This window comes from Frieseomelitta varia, unplaced genomic scaffold, assembly GCF_011392965.1.
Source record: "Frieseomelitta varia isolate USP_RPSP 00005682 unplaced genomic scaffold, Fvar_1.2 scaffold_586, whole genome shotgun sequence".
NCBI classification, from domain to species: domain Eukaryota; kingdom Metazoa; phylum Arthropoda; class Insecta; order Hymenoptera; family Apidae; genus Frieseomelitta; species Frieseomelitta varia.
In genome coordinates this window covers 126,729-144,879 of record NW_025110352.1, presented here as the reverse complement: position 1 = coordinate 144,879, position 18,151 = coordinate 126,729, and the positions used below count along the sequence as shown (strand labels likewise).

The window sequence follows — 18,151 nt, the reverse complement described above, 5'->3', positions numbered from 1 at the left end:
TTAAACTTCAGTGGTATTACAGAGGAGTTGCACATTGAAATCGTCAAAGTTTCGGGAACAAGCGAGTGCTATTTCTATATTACAATCTTTATTTATAGATTTTTACGGACGATCAATGGAGACGTTTCGACACAATAATATTACAAAATATATAAAAACTACGTCCACAATACTCTGAACAATACTTCGTATGAGTCATCGATAATGTTTCTACGAAACACAATTTTCATCGAATAAAAATAAAGATTCCTTTTATGTGCGAAAAATATATCGCAACTGGAAAATAAACTGAGATTAGACAGTTGATAAAAAAATCGGCGTAGAAAAAGAAAATACGAACTGATATGAAGTCTTAAGAAAAAAAGGAAGAAGAAAGAAACACATTTTTTTTCAACAAACATCTTACGATTTTATCTTAAGATGCCACAAACTTGACTGACACTTGAACGCGTCCAAATTCGACATACAGGGTGTCACAGTTTCTATGGTACGTAAAGGAAAATAAGCGAAATACAAAGAACAACATTTCCTCATTAAAGTCTTTGCTTTCGAGAAAACTCGAGTTAGAGAATTTCGTCAAGCACGTTTGAATTTCGCTAATTCCGCACTGGGCGGAAGCGAGTAATTGACGCAAAGATATTCTACGTGTAAAAGATAAATGAAAAGTATCGAAAAATAAGATCTTTTCTTTTCACTTTAAGGCATCGTTTCCAAGAAAACAGACTTTAATGATCCATGTAACGCCGTGCAACCATGACGTCATACACCGATATATCAATCCAGTTTCATCGTACACACGCCGTATACACCCTGCACACAAAATATCGAGTCTATCGGTTTCCTGTTGGGTTAATTGCACTCGTTGCCAACCCAGTCCGGTTTCCTTTCCCCAGCAATATCACGCCCTATAAATACAAGTATAACGAGACATAGTGCTCCATGATTTTTCGAACGCGCACTCGAAAAGCCATTGTTTCTCTCTCTCTCTCTCTCTCTCTCTCTCTCTCTCTCTCTCCCTTTCTCCGTTTTCAACCGAGATCGATCCCTCCGACTTAAAGCTCTTAAATCACAGACAACTAACGAGGTACGTTCGCTTAAGTTCCACGGTCTCGTTTCCCTGTTCGTGCAGCGTGCAGTACGTGCCGCGAAACTCACCGGCAGATATTTATTCCGTGATCCCGTATGGCAGTCTCTGATGACTGCCGGCGAATCCGTGAGTGGAAGCAGCAAGCGAGCTTAGTTTCGTTTAGGGCGAATCGATGAACCGGAAGCACCGGAGAAGTAAGCTACCCCCTCGCTGATCACCACGGCTCCTTGATTGGCCAATCCTGCATCTCCACACGCGAGCTCTTTTCTTCCTGTTTTCCCTTCTTCGTTCCTTTTTCCTTTCTCTTCTTTGAGAATTTTCTTTTTTTCTCTTTTTTTTTTTCTTTTTGCTCGACACACACACACACAGATAGGGAATATTTGCAGTGAGATAGCGACAGACTGCCAGACATTTTTTATGTATTATTAAAATGTGAGATTGAAAGGTGTTCGGCGATTTGGAGAACTATGGAGCGTGTTAGAGTTTCGAAAGAAATAAATACAAATGAATACATGTAATAACAGATCCTTAAATAATATAATAGTGTAATCTAAATAACGACAACCCTTCGAGGACGAGGTCTGACGAAGGTCAAAAGATGATTTAGATTCTTTTGATAAGTTTCCTAGTAATTAGATGAATTTGATAATTACTCTTGTCGGCAACAAGTGCTACTAACCACACGTTGATTTCGCTTATACATAATTAGAAAATTTAGTATTGTTGAAACAACTTCTGTCAAGGGTTGCACAGACGTCGTCCCTGAAGGAATGATAACTCTGAAACAGTACTTACAGCAATCCTTAAACGAATAAACATCTTACTTGCGATCCTATTTTAAAATGTCGAAGCTGTAATTGATTATATTCAAACTTGGAACTTGCAATCACAATATTCTTATTTGCATGAAATCTTTGAAACGTACTGAAACGTTTGTTTCGTCTAAGAAACAAAGAGTGCTCCGTACTTCTGAGCAACGTTGAAAATTATATAAAACATTCGAGGCGAGTCATGCATCGTGACGTCTAGTCGGTGAAACAAATTTCTATTTAGCCTATATGTTCACAAATATGTAAACTTGAGTAAACGTCCACAGTCTAGTGACAGATTCGTAGTCTATTGTATATTTAGGACAAACATCTTAGGCCCTGATTCAACGGACTCACTGTGTCAAACATATTTCAGTCTGGTTCGTAACGTAACGCAGGATCAATCGAACAATCTGCACGCGATCCGAGATTATTTCATTTGTACAACGATCAGAGGTTAACGACATGATCGAGCCACGAACTTGATGTTTGACTTGTACAGGCTGTATCGAAGTTTCTCCTTTCAGTGAAAGACAACACGGATCTCGATTTCTCTCGAGTTTTAGACGATACACGTACACGTGATATGTCACCGATTTACCGGGACGGATATTAGCGGAATGGCCGGTGAAGATATCGAGCGGTAACGAGGAAAATTCCATCTGAATACGAAAGTTTAACCATATGCATGACACGGAGCCTGTAGTTTCCCTCAAATGTGTGAGACACCACGCAGATCTAACTTTTTGTTGGATAGATCGATGATGTTGGTAACTTGAAATGTTGCCTGAGTAAGAACTGAAATATTAAAGTAATTACTAATTCTAAGTACTGGATGTATCAAAAACGTAGAGAGTTCAATGTTAACTGCCCTTCCTGGAATTTTTTTTTACGTTTCAATCTCGCTTCAGTTTCGATCGAGAAGAAAGCTGTTCAGTGTTTTGAGTAGATGTTCGAGAAATCTTACGTATTAATACGCTACATTGTATTTTTATGCACTTAATTTAAATTTAAAGGTACGAAATTGCGGAGAATAATACGCAAAGATGTATAAAATCGACAAAATATGATATTCGTTACTCGATAGATAAACTAACTTTCTAAAAATATGAATTTTCCACAAATATTCACCGCGTCCATTCAGTAACTATTCTCTTAAAGTAAGAAACCTTCCAAAAAGTAACTCAAAGAACGCAGCAGAGTTAAAAACGAATGAATTCACTATTACTAATAAATTCACGGCTGAAAGTAGGTTACCTGTCATTCTCGAGATTACGACACCCAGTGTACCATTTTGGTGATTAATAAACGCGAGGTTTAATGGACTAGAATCATACATGAGCATCGAGCTCTTTGCAAACAGAGAACGTTGGACAGAAGGTGGTAATTGATCGAGTAATTGATCATTTTGTCGATAATGACTGAATGTTACCCTCGCCTTGAGCTATTAAGTCGATTCTCTAACGTACAAACAACACGCGAAATTCCCCGGGATAGCAGAAGGATCGAGATATTCGATAATGTCGCTTTTGAATAACGGCCATTAGCCGGCACATTAGGTAAAACCATCACTTCCAAGACGACGAACCTTAAGCGAGTGAGACTCCACAATTTTCCCTGCGAAAAGTTAAAAAGGCCATCACACTCGTCGCACAATGGATGGATCAATTTCTGGAGCCTCTCGCGCACGATCGAATATATCGTTGGTATTATAAAATTCAGTGAATCAAATTTGATGATAAAGGAAATTCGAGTTATCGGTCATTCGATTATTCTTCGGTCGTTCTGATGTCAAATTTCAAAATTGGAATAGATTGGAATTGATTTGCTAATGATAAATTATCGATTATTCGATTATTCAACGTAATGTAAAATTCCAAAATTGTGAAAAGGGGATCTGATCTTTGACAAGATTACCAGAACTAGTAAATTTGATAATACAAGAAATTCCACTTCAGAAAGAAAATCCAAAAAGTGGAATAAATCGAACGGATTTACCAGCCATTCGATCATTCCTGATGCAAAATTTCAAAATTGTGGAAAAGAAATCTGATCTACAAATCAGCAGAACAAATAAATTTCTTCCATAGCAGAGATAGATTTGGTAACGATAAATTATCGATTATTCGATTATTCAACGTAATGCAAAATTCCAAAAATTTGATAATACAGGAAATTCCACTTTAGAAAGAAAATCCGAAAAGTGGAATAAATCGAACAGATTTACCAGCCATTCGATCATTCCTGATGCAAAATTTCAAAATTGTGGAAAAGAAATCTGATCTACAAATCAGCAGAACAAATAAATTTCTTCCATAGCAGAGATAGATTTGGTAACGATAAATTATCGATTATTCGATTATTCAACGTAATGCAAAATTCCAAAAATTTGATAATACAGGAAATTCCACTTTAGAAAGAAAATCCGAAAAGTGGAATAAATCGAACAGATTTACCAGCCATTCGATCATTCCTGATGCAAAATTTCAAAATTGTGGAAAAGAAATCTGATCTACAAATCAGCAGAACAAATAAATTTCTTCCATAACAGAGATAGATTTGGTAACGATAAATTATCGATTATTCGATTATTCAACGTAATGTAAAATTCCAAAAATTTGATAATACAAGAAATTCCACTTTAGAAAGAAAATCCAAAAAGTGGAATAAATCGAACAGATTTACCAGCCATTCGATCATTCCTGATGCAAAATTTCAAAATTGTGGAAAAGAAATCTGATCTACAAATCAGCAGAACAAATAAATTTCTTTCATAGCAGAGATAGATTTGGTAACGATAAATTATCGATTATTCGATTATTCAACGTAATGCAAAATTCCAAAAATTTGATAATACAGGAAATTCCACTTTAGAAAGAAAATCCAAAAAGTGGAATAAATCGAACAGATTTACCAGCCATTCGATCATTCCTGATGCAAAATTTCAAAATTGTGGAAAAGAAATCTAATCTACAAATCAGCAGAACAAATAAATTTCTTCCACAGCAGAGATAGATTTGGTAACGATAAATTATCAGTCATTCGATCATTCAACGTGATGCAAAATTTCAAAATTGTGAAAAAGAAATCTAATCCACAAAATTACCAGAACTAAATCTGATGATACAAGAAACTCAACTTCAGGAGGGAAATCCAAGAAGTGCAATAAATCGAACAGATTTGCCAATCTCATTCGATTATTCCGTTTCGATGTAAAGTTGCAAAATTTTACAAGAAGAGAAGTTTATAGTATGGCTCGTGGTTCGTCGATATTTGCCAATATCATCAATCATCAAATAATCGTGCAAGAGGGATCATGATGGAATTAAACTACACGAACGGGACAGTTCATGCTTGAAAACCTTCGTCTCCTAACGTTTAACACTAAAACCTCGGTACATACATCGTTCATTGATCGTTCGAAGTAAATTCACGATACGATACGATACGAAATACAAAATATATAGAAAACGATCTGGTCTCGGTTTCAGTGAAAAATAGAGCAGTCGGTCGTTCCAAATTGGATCGTCGACGAAACGGCTTCGCCCGTTACTTAAACCTTATGGCACACCGTGTCACATAAGGTAGAACGATTATAGCCCAGGATCGTCCTTGAGACGAGGACGTGTAAAAGTGATTCCGACTCCGAGATGAGTGCCTCGCACGACAAATAGAAAGGACGGCGATCAAGATCTCGCCAAATGGAAATTAGCGAAATCTTCGGCGAACTTTTCGTCAGTGTGGGTTCTTCATCATCTTCAACGGATCGCGCATGTAACGGGCGAAAACTTCCTTCTTAAATGTCTCGAAGTGCTTCCTGTTGGCACTGTTTTGCCGTTCGCGCCAAGCTGGCCTCGTCTTCCTCGTCTGCAGGCCCCAGTGGCCCGTGAACACCGGAGAGAGAACCTTGAATTGGTAGCCGGCCACGTACATCTCGTACACCTGCGCAGAGAAGGATGATCGTTCTTTAAAACGTGAGCCGTGCAGCGTTTTGTCGTTGTTGTCACTGAGAAAGCCTTCGAGGATACGAAGTTTTTCCAAGAATTCTCGGAAGATTCAGAAACTTTTATCACAGATTTCGGACTTTGCAAGTTGGCCTGTACGTACACGTGTACGTATCAAACTCGAGGTTTTTGGGTATGCAGTATCACACAGCATGTGAGAAACGTTTTATGAACGTGATGTGCGCGTCACACGTTAATTTCGTTAGCAACTAAGTCATTAATAATTGGCGAAATTTGGGACTAATCTGAAAATATAAACAGATGATGTGTATTGTATAAAAGACATATGATGATGTGTATTGTATAAAAGACTGCAAAAAAGTAGTATGTGATATGAATTATTAGCTTGCGTTAAATAAGTAAGTTAATAAGTCAGAAAAGATTCTCCAGAAATATTGAGAATACATAAAATGTCATGGACAATTGATCGTTCAATGAATTTTTGCAATAAATGTCTCATAGTTTCTCTCATAGTTCATATTTTGCTGATCATGATAATCGTGCTCCATCACAATGCCAACGAATTTGACATTAGCATTACTCGTCGGATGTGTTCAAATTTTTGTGAGCCAAAATACCGAAATGATACGCTTTTGCAAGCTGCATTCTTTCGAGAGAGATATTCCAATATTTCGCAAGCACACCAACTCGGTCGGAATTTCAAAAATAGTGAATATACGGCATCGAAATTCGCAAGTGACACGCGAAAGCCGCAGGGCTGATTTAGAATAGTCACATGGAATATCTTTGTTACACGCATTTGAAATTCAATTTTAGTATGGTTTTAGTATTTCAAGATAAAATGGAAAACACGTATTCCACGTAAAAAAATATTGAAACGATAGGACAAGAGGCCGCAAGATTCGAATTTACATTCCCCATTTACTAAACGTGGCAATTGGATCATCAAAACCATCGATAAAGATAAAAATATATCGCTTAATTAATTGAAATTTTTATTACTCGGAACAAAGCATAAAGGACAATAATAAAAAATTAGCAAACTTTGACTTCCTCGTCACCGTAATAAACCGCAAACAATCGATTTTCTACAATTAACAAAAAATCCATATATTCAAAAGGAAACATACATTTGGCACGAGAACAGTAACAAAAACTAACAAAGTTGATTTAGCTTTTTAAGCATAAAGTACAGTGACAAAAAATCAGTCGTGCGAGTTTCGAAAGTTTATTCTACGAACTCACATTAACAAACAGAGAAAACAGTAAACAGTACATATATTTTTATCAAAACTTTCATCGGCATCACTTGTCCTTTTATAAATACTTCCTTGCACGTACAAAATGGCCAAAATCAATAGAATGCTCAAACTATTCACTGCTGTCGAGGCAGAGCGTGAAACAAATATACCAAAACATTGTATTTTCATTTCCACGTTGTTCGTGAACTCTCTCGACAACTGAAGAGCGTTTTCACGCCTGCGCGCGCCCGAAACTATATACGTAAAATCGTGTTGCATTTCACAAACGCACAGTTGGAGGGGTTCGAGGAAAGGAGGGGGTGAAAAAGAAAAAGAAGAAGAAGAAGTGGCGCCAGGTATCGCTCGAACAGTGACATTGCCACAGGAAACACAATGTTTCCGACGTTAGAGCAACGTGAGCAGTAAGGAGGAAGAGGATTGCCACGCGGCTGGCAATCTCGCTCCCCGGTCCGCCAACTGAGACAGGTCAGACAGACCTAACAGACGGGATCCGGCATTTCTGTTCTCCAGTATGGATGCGTCTTCGTGAATAATCATACGTAACAATAGCGAGTCGTACATGACAGCCGCACGTGAAGCTGGTAGACACGTTGTGATTACCAAGACGGAAATGACAGTATGGCTGTTTCGACGTTTGATTCGTAATTGTGAGAAAGTTATAGCTGTACGAGCGTCGCGAGCCGGCGAAATTGCGCTACCGTTACCATACTATACTGCCGTGTGTATGCAAAGTGGTTTTCAATGATGGAACGTAATTTCTGCGAATCGATCGACTGTTATACTTCACGAAGTGTGCGTAATATCTGTTTCTTTGTTTCTTTGTCTGGAAGATCTGTCACGAGCTATGTTCTTCGAAAATGATGACGATCGTAAACAGGAGACTTGAATTTATTGACTGGTTGATTATCGACAGGAAAGAGAATTTGGAGTTGGTGAAATAATTGCAAGGTAACAACACAGCAATTGAAAGAAATTGTTGTGTAACGTTTGTTAAAAAAAAAATGATTGCCTCTGTTTAATATTAGTATTTGTAACATGGAAACGAAATTGTATAATTTAATATTAATTGTACAAAACGAATTTAATATAATTTAATTATTGTTTTTTAATATATTAAATATAAATATTTTATACTAATATATTTTAATATAATTATTTTTGACTCAAGGTGTCACTGTTCTTGTTTGGGAAATATTAAAGATAAGATGGAAAAATCCAGATCGTGGTAATATTCAAAATTATATAATTGTATACAACGTATGGTTTTCCTAAATAGACAGCCAAGTTAATAACAAAACGTTTTCTACCATCGTTTGATCTCAACGAATCCGAATGAAAGGGGATAAAGTTCAAAAGAGCAAACCTCCGGAAGGACGATGTAATGAGATTCGTTAAACCATAGATATGGAAACGGTCGTAATTAATGTAGAGGTATTGAGGTATTGAGGCAGAATTTGTGAAGCGAAAACGCGCCAATAACGCCACTGACGACGTCCAAAGTAATTGATAGACTGCGTGTAATCTTCAGTTCACTGTTTCGGAGACAGTGAATAATTATATGTACGCAGAAGTAAGGATGACATAGTGCTACGGTTTCCGGGATGAGTGTTGTATTAACCACACCGACTTCGATCTTAAGAACCGAGAGACATCGAGGAAACGTCACCACCGTCCAATCAACCGAACGTAATTTCATCGATGCGTCTGCACACGCGATTGAATTTTATCACCGAATGATTGACAATGAATTTACGCGTGAAACGTAAGCGAGATGTGGAAATCGAAGAAATGTACAAACTGAAACGAATGTTCGTTAACTCGAACGAGAGGAATATTTCGTATTCTTCAATTTAATTTTTCAAAAAACGTAGAGAGGTTCGGAATAAATTTTAAGAGAATCATGGAGTATTATATACACGTTTGTACCTGGGCCAAATTTTGAAAATGTCTTCAACGAATAAAAGTAAAATTTCAACAGTGGGGAATTGAAGAATGAAACAGTCCAGTTTGAAACAGGAATCTGTACATTTGTTTCCTCCTGATTCAAACGAGGTGTGAACTTGACGAAAATTACGAGAATTTTGAAACGTGAATCTGAAAAATCTGACGAACGCAGAGAGACAGAAATATGGCACTTTCAATGGCAGACAATGGTCAAGGTAAATTGATCACGCACGAAACGTCACATTTGACGCAGACACTTGATTAGTAAACTGAATTGCTCGCGTAATGCGCATTGGACACAATTATTCGTCTTAATTAATCAGTGGACGAGAATTAATTCCCTTTGTAGCATTCCCCGCGGGACGCATTCTTGCGGCCGCAGTGTAAAACATTTCTGGCTCTTGCAACACAAGCTACTCATGGGACACCTGTTTGTCCGGAGTTCCGAGGGAACACAGATTGCATTAAACAACATAACGAGTTGACGTATCTCCCTAATTACCGGCTCTGGACGCTGCGCTTTGGTCGAAGAATCGCATTACCGCGTCACGAGAGTTTGAAATAATCACGCCGCGGACACGACGCGCCGAGGAAAGTTCCCAGTTAATCTCTATTAACCGGAAGTGAACAGCTCGATTCTTGTTTTTCGCGCAAAATGTTTGGGAGAAAAAAAAGGGTAAAAAGTAACATTTACGAGGTATCAATCTATAAGAGTTATACCCAACGCAAAGTCAATTATTGTATTTTTATATTGGTCTTTCTACAATATCATGAGGCTAAACTAAGGAACAAAGAATATGAGATGCAGACTGCAGAGCTAATTTTTCATTCGTATAATATTATTTTTCACTCGTATATACATATTCAGTAAAGTTTCAAATTTCACCTCGTAGAATGTTAAAAATGTATTATTTCATCAACTGTCATGCTTCGATCTGTACTTCAAAGACAGATACTTAGTTTCTAGCGACTTAGTTTCATTCCTAATGTAATTTTAATGAATATTAAAAATATATTATTTATCATCAACTATCGTGCTTTAATTTGTACTTCAAAGGTAAATACTTATTTCTGTTCCCAATGAAGAATGTACTCTTTCGATCCTATGCGTTATATTCTGTGTGCTAAAAATACGATTTCCTTTGTATATATATGAAGCAAATAATTCATTCCCAGCCTCTCGCGCAACGCAACCAACAAAGCTTTGAATATTCGAAATTGCGGCTAAAACAACCCACTGAAACTTTTGAAAAGCAAACGGAATTATTCGAGGAATTTAGTACATCTCCGCCCGTGCGTACTCCACGTGGCAATCTAATTCGAATGATATTCGACCGCCGTATTAATGTAAATTTACGCGATTTCTGTGAAACGCACATAGCCGACAATTATTCTTTCACTTATTTTAGATTACTAAGGGCATCGACAGTTCTACTTTTTTTACGAAGAGAAGAAAACGTGGTTTATCTTCTCATACCACATTTTCTTGATATATCTTGGAATATCTTGATTATTAATAGATATTTGCACAACTGATATTTACCGACCGAGCGCGTGAGTTACCCTCAACATTATAAAGCGGAAGACCGTAAAATTATTTCCAGTTTGAGGAAAAAGAATGTGGATGATGAAACGAAGGAAATTCCTTACCGTTGCGCTTCCGCTTCCGAGTATTAGGAATTTGATTTCTTGCGTTCTGAATATTAGAATTACAGTCGATGCCTCTAATTTTCCAAAATTACTGCTGGAAACGCAAGCGAATTTACATCGATGAAAGTGGAACTTATATTTTCCCTGTTACGTTCATATTTCTCCGTAACTTTTTTGTACTTGGACATTTTTCAATTTACTTACCGCGTGCACTGCGTGGCTAAAGTTACCGAGACCCAAACCAAGATATAACTTCGAATTCATATTCATTTTTTACAATTACGTTAAATCAGTCCTCTTTAAATTCAACCCCCGAAAATATTTGCCATTCGTTTTAACAACCGGTAGGTACGCACATCTTCTTAAATGTCACGTCACCTCATCAAGATTTTCCATCACGTTCGCCCAAATTAATTATACATTCGCGCGGGGTCCATAACGGTTCGATATATCCAGTTTTTCAATTAACCCGGCTCCATCAACGGTTTATATCTCCTTAAGAGAGTTTGCCGACAGAAATCCCCGCATTAAAATCTCACGGGGAGATCTTGCGTCGAACCGGACGAAGTGGAAGGGTTTTGCAATCCACCGTGGTGATGGTGGTGCTGGTTCTATCCATCGGCACACCTCCCGCCCCCGCAGGCTCGCTAATGTCAGCGGGAAATGTAAGATAAGTGTAGACACGTTACCGGGTGCCGCCTTATTCGCCTGGATTTATACCGACGCGACGTGCGATCGCATAAAACTCAATTACCAGATTTACCTCGCCGGTCCCACCTCCTCTTCGGTTTTAGCTCGCTATCCTGCTGAAAAATTATCCACCGCTGTTTACCAAACTTTCCCGATCCCGTGAATGCGTCGTCACGTATGACCCTAATGCGTGGCCCTCTACCACGGTTAGGGTGTGTTCCGACAGAGTGAACAGTTCGACGGGAGAGCGAAGGTTTTGAAAAAGGCGGCCAACGTTTAGCGCTCGAGCTTGAGTACGTGCTCGCCGGATCAACCGAATGGAACTTTTACAAATTTCGTACGTTGGACTTCGGTGGGTTTACACGTGGCTTATCTTCCGGTGGCGATGGTTTCTCCCGGGAGTGTTTCTGAAACTATTTCACCCAATGGAATATCGAACTTCATGCTCTTCCGTTTGATCGAAAGTTAAATGTCGCATCGTTTAGCGGCAGTTTCGTACATTCGTGCGTACATGTGTATTCCTCGTTAAGTTTAGATGGTGATATTTTTGTGTAATTACTCTCGTAACAGAAATATTATATTTTCGATTATTGTTCAAAATGTGACATGTTGTGCGTACAATGTGATTATCAAGAGAATGAGGCGTTGGATGCTACCGAGATATTTTTGTGTAATTACTCTCGTAACAGAAATATTAGATTTTCGATTTTTTTTTGGATGCTACCGAGATATTTTTGTGTAGTTACTCTCGTAACAGAAATATTAGATTTTCGATTATTGTTCAAAACGTGGCATGTTGTGCGTACAATGTGATTATCAAGTCCCAGAGAATAAGGCGTTGGATGCTACCGAGCTATTTTTGTGTAATTACTCTCGTAACAGAAATATTAGATTTTCGATTTTTTTTTTTTTTGGATGCTACCGAGATATTTTTGTGTAATTATATCGTAACAGAAATATTGGATTTTCGATTATTGTTCAAAACGTGACATGTTGTGCGTACAATGTGATTATCAAGTCTCAGAGAATAAGGCGTTGAATGCTACGACCGAGCGTTAATTCCTCCTGAACGAAGTCAAATGTATTTTAAATCGTATTTCCACGTATTTCCTTCGTTAAATATTAACGTCGTGGATATTTATCTACAAGTATTTTTCTCTCTCTCTCTCTCTCTCTCTCTCTCTCTTATCGCACAGAAATTCCGAAGGATCGAATTTAATCACGTCGCCATTGTTGTTTTCATTTGAACGAGCTTGCGAGACCGACAGCAATCCAGCCGATGATAATGTCTTCATCACCTCGTTAAATTTAATCACTCAAATTCTAGGAACGAATAAAGTGTGTTAGGTGGTTGCATGACGCACCATGATCGTAATGGCCCGCTGCGGCGATGGTGGCTTCCGTCGATGCCGAAGCGTGAAATTAACCCAAACACATTTCCCCGAGGGGTGCACGCGATGCAAAGCAATCCACGCTCGGTTCTATTTCCTTTATATTTCATCTGCGACGGACGCCAGTGCTGTGAAATTCCCATCTCTTGTCAACGATTGCCAACAACAGCCAATAAACTCGATATTTTCCGTTGTTCGACAACCGTCATCTTCCACGCTCTTGCTCCTTGCATTTTTCTCTCATTGAAAATCAAATTTTTATTATCACTTTTCGAAAAACGAGATATTATTAACGACACCGGTGACGTGTATTAATTGATCGTTGCACGATAAACGTGAATTCATTGCTGTCATTGTCGCGTGCGTGTATAATTAGAACAGATCGCGCTCTGTAACAGACGAGAATAACGTGGTTAGGAATTCAATGTGTTTGCAAGCAATAATTTATATCGAAATTAATAAACATCATCACGATCATAACAAGTTGGTTGTCTTTCGTGACGAAACTAATTGCTAGACGGGAACTGTTCGGATCTATTGAACGCGATAATTGAGGTACGTTCGCTAAACAAATATAACAGAATGTCCATCAAGTCTATTAATTTGTGACGCATAATGCAGCGTTGCTTCGCAAGACAAAAATGGCAATATTGAAATTAACTTTTTAATAAAGTTGTTAATAAATTTGCCCGTGACGAGAAACGATTGCACGAATCCCGTTACAATTGTTTCGGGAAGAATCAATAATTATCGAGCACAATGAACCTTTTGTTACAAATACGCCGGGCCTCTGATAATTGCGTCGAAGAACAACGGCGTCGAGGAAACTTTCATTAGACTTCAATTTTTACGAGCACCACCTTTGTCATCCGCGTCTTTCCTTCGTCTGAAGATGCTCTCCTGGTACGGTTTATCGAGTTAATTGCAACATATCGATATCAGCCACCATTCAATTCTATCGAGTTAATAAGCGGGGGCAAAAGAGAAAGAAGAAAGACACTAGAGAGAGAATGAAAAAAAAAAATGCTTTGTCTCGTATCTGAAAGCGAACGAATCAACCCACTAAACTCTTAACCTTTTGCGATCACACGACTAATCACCAGAACAAAAAAAAGTCATTCTAATCGTCCATTGTAGAAAGATAGGAAATCGCGAACAATTTGTCGAGAATTTTCAAAAGCAGAAAAATAATGAAGAGGGGAGGGGGGGCTTAATGGGATTAATTAACGTTCGACTACTGCGAAGAATAATTTGCATTTATATTCCAACCGAAGACTACTCTTACAACAAAAATTCAGTAAATCAAAGACCAAAGCTTCACAGTTGGAAAATATTTTAAAAGGCACTGTACGAAGTTTTTCTTTATAAAATCAAACGCGGGAGGAAGCAATAAATCTTTCTTTATCACTCATAATCTTGCGTCGTGTTATTAGTCACACGCTCGATGAAGATCAACTCCGGCCAGCGTGATATCTGTACAAAAGCTAAATACAATCGAGCAAAAGCTCGTCAATCTTTTCGACAAAATTTCACCCGCCAGACAGGTGGAGATAGAGCAAGAAACAAAAATGGAAGAAGAAGAAGAAAGGACCGTGTATAGAGGAAACAGTGTTCGATCAGCGTGGAAATAACTTCGTGCCTCGTTCGTTTTCAATGATCTCGAATCGCGCCATTCAAGCCGGCCTGTTCCCTGATTGACGACCCGCGCCGCGGTAATCGCTCAATCGACGAACACGAGCGAGCCAGGTGGGGCTATCATCTTTCCCTTTGAATCGTCGCTACCTGCACGCGTTCTCTCTGTTCCACGGACACGCTCGCGTGTCCCTTCGCTCGTCGAATCAATTTTCGTCGCCGATCGAAAGTCAATCTTCGAAATGAACGTCGAAAGGTCAAATATTGAAACGTCGCGAGTCGCTTGGAAATTCATTGAGACGGCGAGACGTCTCGTCGTTGCGAGCGCAATATTTTGAAAAAAAAAAAAAAAGAAAAAAAGAAAAATAAGAGAAGAGAGAAGAAGAAAGGGAAGAAGCGTAGCTCGCGAGGATGTTCCTTTGTCGGGAACAGGAGTGTTCGACGGGCAAAATGCTCCGTCGTTGGATTTTCATTTTTCGCAAAGGTGAATGGATAACGGGTGGCTTTCGGGTAGGAAGCGCCGGTTGAAAGCTCGATCCATTGTTGGGAACGCGATTTTCATTTGTCGTGTAAATTTGAGAGATGGAGTTCACAAATTTATATCACCCCTGCCGGAGGTGACGTAAGAATCTGAACATTTGCTGTTGGTCACAGCTTTGTTTAATAAGATCGTATTATTTTTTTGTATTGTATTGTATAAATTTTGCTTTGTATTGTATAAATTGTATTACATCTATATGATTATACGACTGTATCATACGATTATGTGGATCACATTATATTTGTATTACGTTTGCAATTAATTGATTCACATCTATAATTAATTCTTTCAATAGCAAGCGGTGTATGCGATGAATATTTTATTAGAGGTCCTTCGATTCCAAGGATTATTATTCGAATTGAAGAGGAATTATATGTTCATCGCTAAATTGATGAAATGTTAATAATTACAAATATCGATATCGTGGAGAATTTACCCTTTCTAGTTGTGCCTCTCTTCTAGCTACCCGTTGTGCAACAAATTTATCGATAGATTAATAAAATTAAGCCCTAACGTATTACGAAAAACAGACAATAAAAAGTCAGAGGCCTTAACGGGGAATTATAGATTATAACGATTCGTCGGGAGTGTAATATTCCAAGACGAAGAGAAGCCGCGATCGATCCATGCCGTTACGATTAGATATCCAACCGGTTCGTTCGTGACGTTGATCGCCATGCTCGATAAATACGACAATAATGAATCCCTCGAAGGTAGAGTTTTATCTATAGAGGTGAATCACGACTGAATCGACGACGTGAATCAATCACTTTGAACGTGTGGTACGATGTCGAAATTGAATAAAAAAAGAAAGAGAGAGAGAGAGAGAGAGAGAGAGAGAGAGAGAGAGAAAGAGAGAGAAGGTGAATGTTGTACGTTAGAAACACAAGTCACAGTCTGTGATGCGATGATCGATTTAAAAAAAAATAAAACATAGAAAATGCAAAGTATTTCAGTTTGAGGAATAGTGAGAAAGAAAAGAATATATTAAGCTGATCTTTGAAATCTCCTTTTTGTAATCATAGTATTAAAAGACACAGAATACAATAGTTATAAATTCTCGGTCGAAGAAAGTTGGAAATAAATAAAATGAGATAACAATCTATTCGTTGGTGCCTTTTATGCCTTTTATTGTCTCGTTAAACTTTGTAAGGAAGTTGATGACAATGCCGTGATCAAATTTGATAAAAATAAATTCTAACGTGGAAAACAAAAGATACCTTCGAATTAATATCTCGCGCACAAACAGAGAAATCACTCCACTGATAATGCCCTCGTGCGCAAAAGAACAACGCTGGTTACTCCTCGATGGAACAAAAATCATCGATGCGCTTTGTTAGTTCCATTAACCCCTTGCGCTGGCAACTGGTTTTGCGGACCATAACGAGTGACCGAACCATATACAATAATTCGTCGTTTTCTTTTTCTTTTGAACTCGTCGGTATGATATCACTTGGTTAGAGGGCGTGTCTGGTAAAGAGTGCTGTATGAGAGATGCGAAAAAATAGAGGTAAATAAAAGAGAATAAATTCCAAAAACGAAGCCAAAAGAGAGATAAATAGAGTAGTGGAGAGATAAATAGATAAATAGAGTTGGAAGTAGAAGGTAAGCGAATAACAGAGGAAATAGAAAAAGGGCGGCTAGTTTAGAAAGCGTGGAATACCCAATCTTATTAAAAGCGAAAATAGAAAAAGACAGTACAATAAAGAAACAGAAATAGTCACTAAATTTAAGGTAATTAATATAAATAAGTAAGAAATTAAGAAAATTAGGTGAGAAAGGGTAGCTTGAAAGTAGAAGCATATCACATGAGAAAAGAAATGATTGACTTAGAAAACAAGGAAACAAAAGACAGTGAAGAGGAGGAGGTTCCAGGCACTCCAAACACCGAGAAGAAAAAGAGAAAAAGAGAATATCACTGGATAGAAATTATTAAAAACTAATAAACTTATCATTTGTTTTGCCTGGGTTACATTCAAATATACTTAAAACCGAGAAAATGTTGCAAAATTCTCGACGTGCGTGTCAATCCAGCGCAAGAGGTTAAAAAACTCGCATCGATCGGGAGTTCGGAAAATGCCTAATTGTCGGAACGCATGTGGTCTGGTATCGGATCGCGAGGAAGCCCGTGGAAACCCGTTTCGAATTTGTCACGGCCGTTGGAAGAGTGTCGGAGGAGTGTTTGGCCGGAGGTGGCGGCCGTACGGGGAAAAGAATCGGCGGTGCGATGCGTTCTACGACGGATGGGATAGCTGGAGGATGGGACAAAACGAGGCAAATCGCGGAGCACGAAGGTCGAGGGGAAACTGGGTTTGCTCGACGAAAGAATGGCGCGACAGGATTGTATTGGATCGCGTAGGCGAGGGATGAACGGGAGCAGCGGCGGCGTCGACGACTGGTGCCTCCAACGGTACAACGAAATACAAGAGGATAGGAAAAGCGAACGATATCCATTCTCATTCCTCCCGTGGGGAGTGCGATGTTGCGCGAACGAACCGCAGAGAAGACGCGAATACCAATGGTACGCCTGCAGCCTGCTACACCACCAGCTTACATTTCGCGCCTGTGTACGCCTGTTTCGCGCCGCGGCGTTACCACGCTACGTGGCCATGTAGATTTATACCCGTTTTATTATCGTACCTGCTTTTACGAATACGGGGCGAACTCCCGTTGCCGTCACGGATTTTTCGCCGCGCGATGGAATCTCGTTATTTCCAGCCAGAAGCAAACCACCGAACGTCGTTGCAGCCAACGCGACGCGACGCGTCACGCGTGTCCGTCCGCGTGTTCAAAGGCACGCGCGTGCGCTTAGTGCGCCTGTATCGGGTTTCATGGCTGATCGGCTGATGAAATTGCGTTGCCGAGGATACGTGACTTAAAGGCAAGAGCAAGGATGTAGCTGGGGATCGTGAGGGGGGAGGGGAGGCTTGGAGCGTAGGAGAGCTTTTTTTTATGAAGAACTGAAAATATAAAATTGTTGGAGAAAGGAAATCGCGTGGAAATCAGTGTGGAGTAATGGTACCGGAGAGTGGAGGATTTATCGCTTGAGATATACTACTTCTCGGGCGCCTAACCTAGGCGACCTTATTCCACTGCGACGCGAGGGAACGAGAAATATAGTAAGTTTCGTCTGGGCTTTGATTTTTCTTTTCTTTATTTTTTTTTTTATTTTTACGACAA

The 18,151-nt window shown here is 39.0% G+C and overlaps 1 protein-coding gene across 2 annotated transcripts in view; it reads right to left on the bottom strand.

Annotated features, from left to right (window-relative positions):
• Window positions 1-3,899: 3,899 nt before the first annotated feature.
• The window catches only part of LOC122534299 (beta-1,4-glucuronyltransferase 1), a 37,069-nt gene continuing 22,817 nt past the window's right edge, over window positions 3,900-18,151 (bottom strand). Inside the window, exon 4 of one of the 2 annotated variants that reach the window (XM_043664806.1) lies at window positions 3,900-5,838. In XM_043664806.1, the coding sequence (XP_043520741.1) occupies window positions 5,632-5,838 (207 nt within the window). In that variant the 3' untranslated portion in view covers window positions 3,900-5,631. Of the gene's footprint in view, window positions 5,839-13,133; window positions 13,188-18,151 lie in introns of those variants that run through there. The other variant, XM_043664807.1, reaches the window with a different exon arrangement.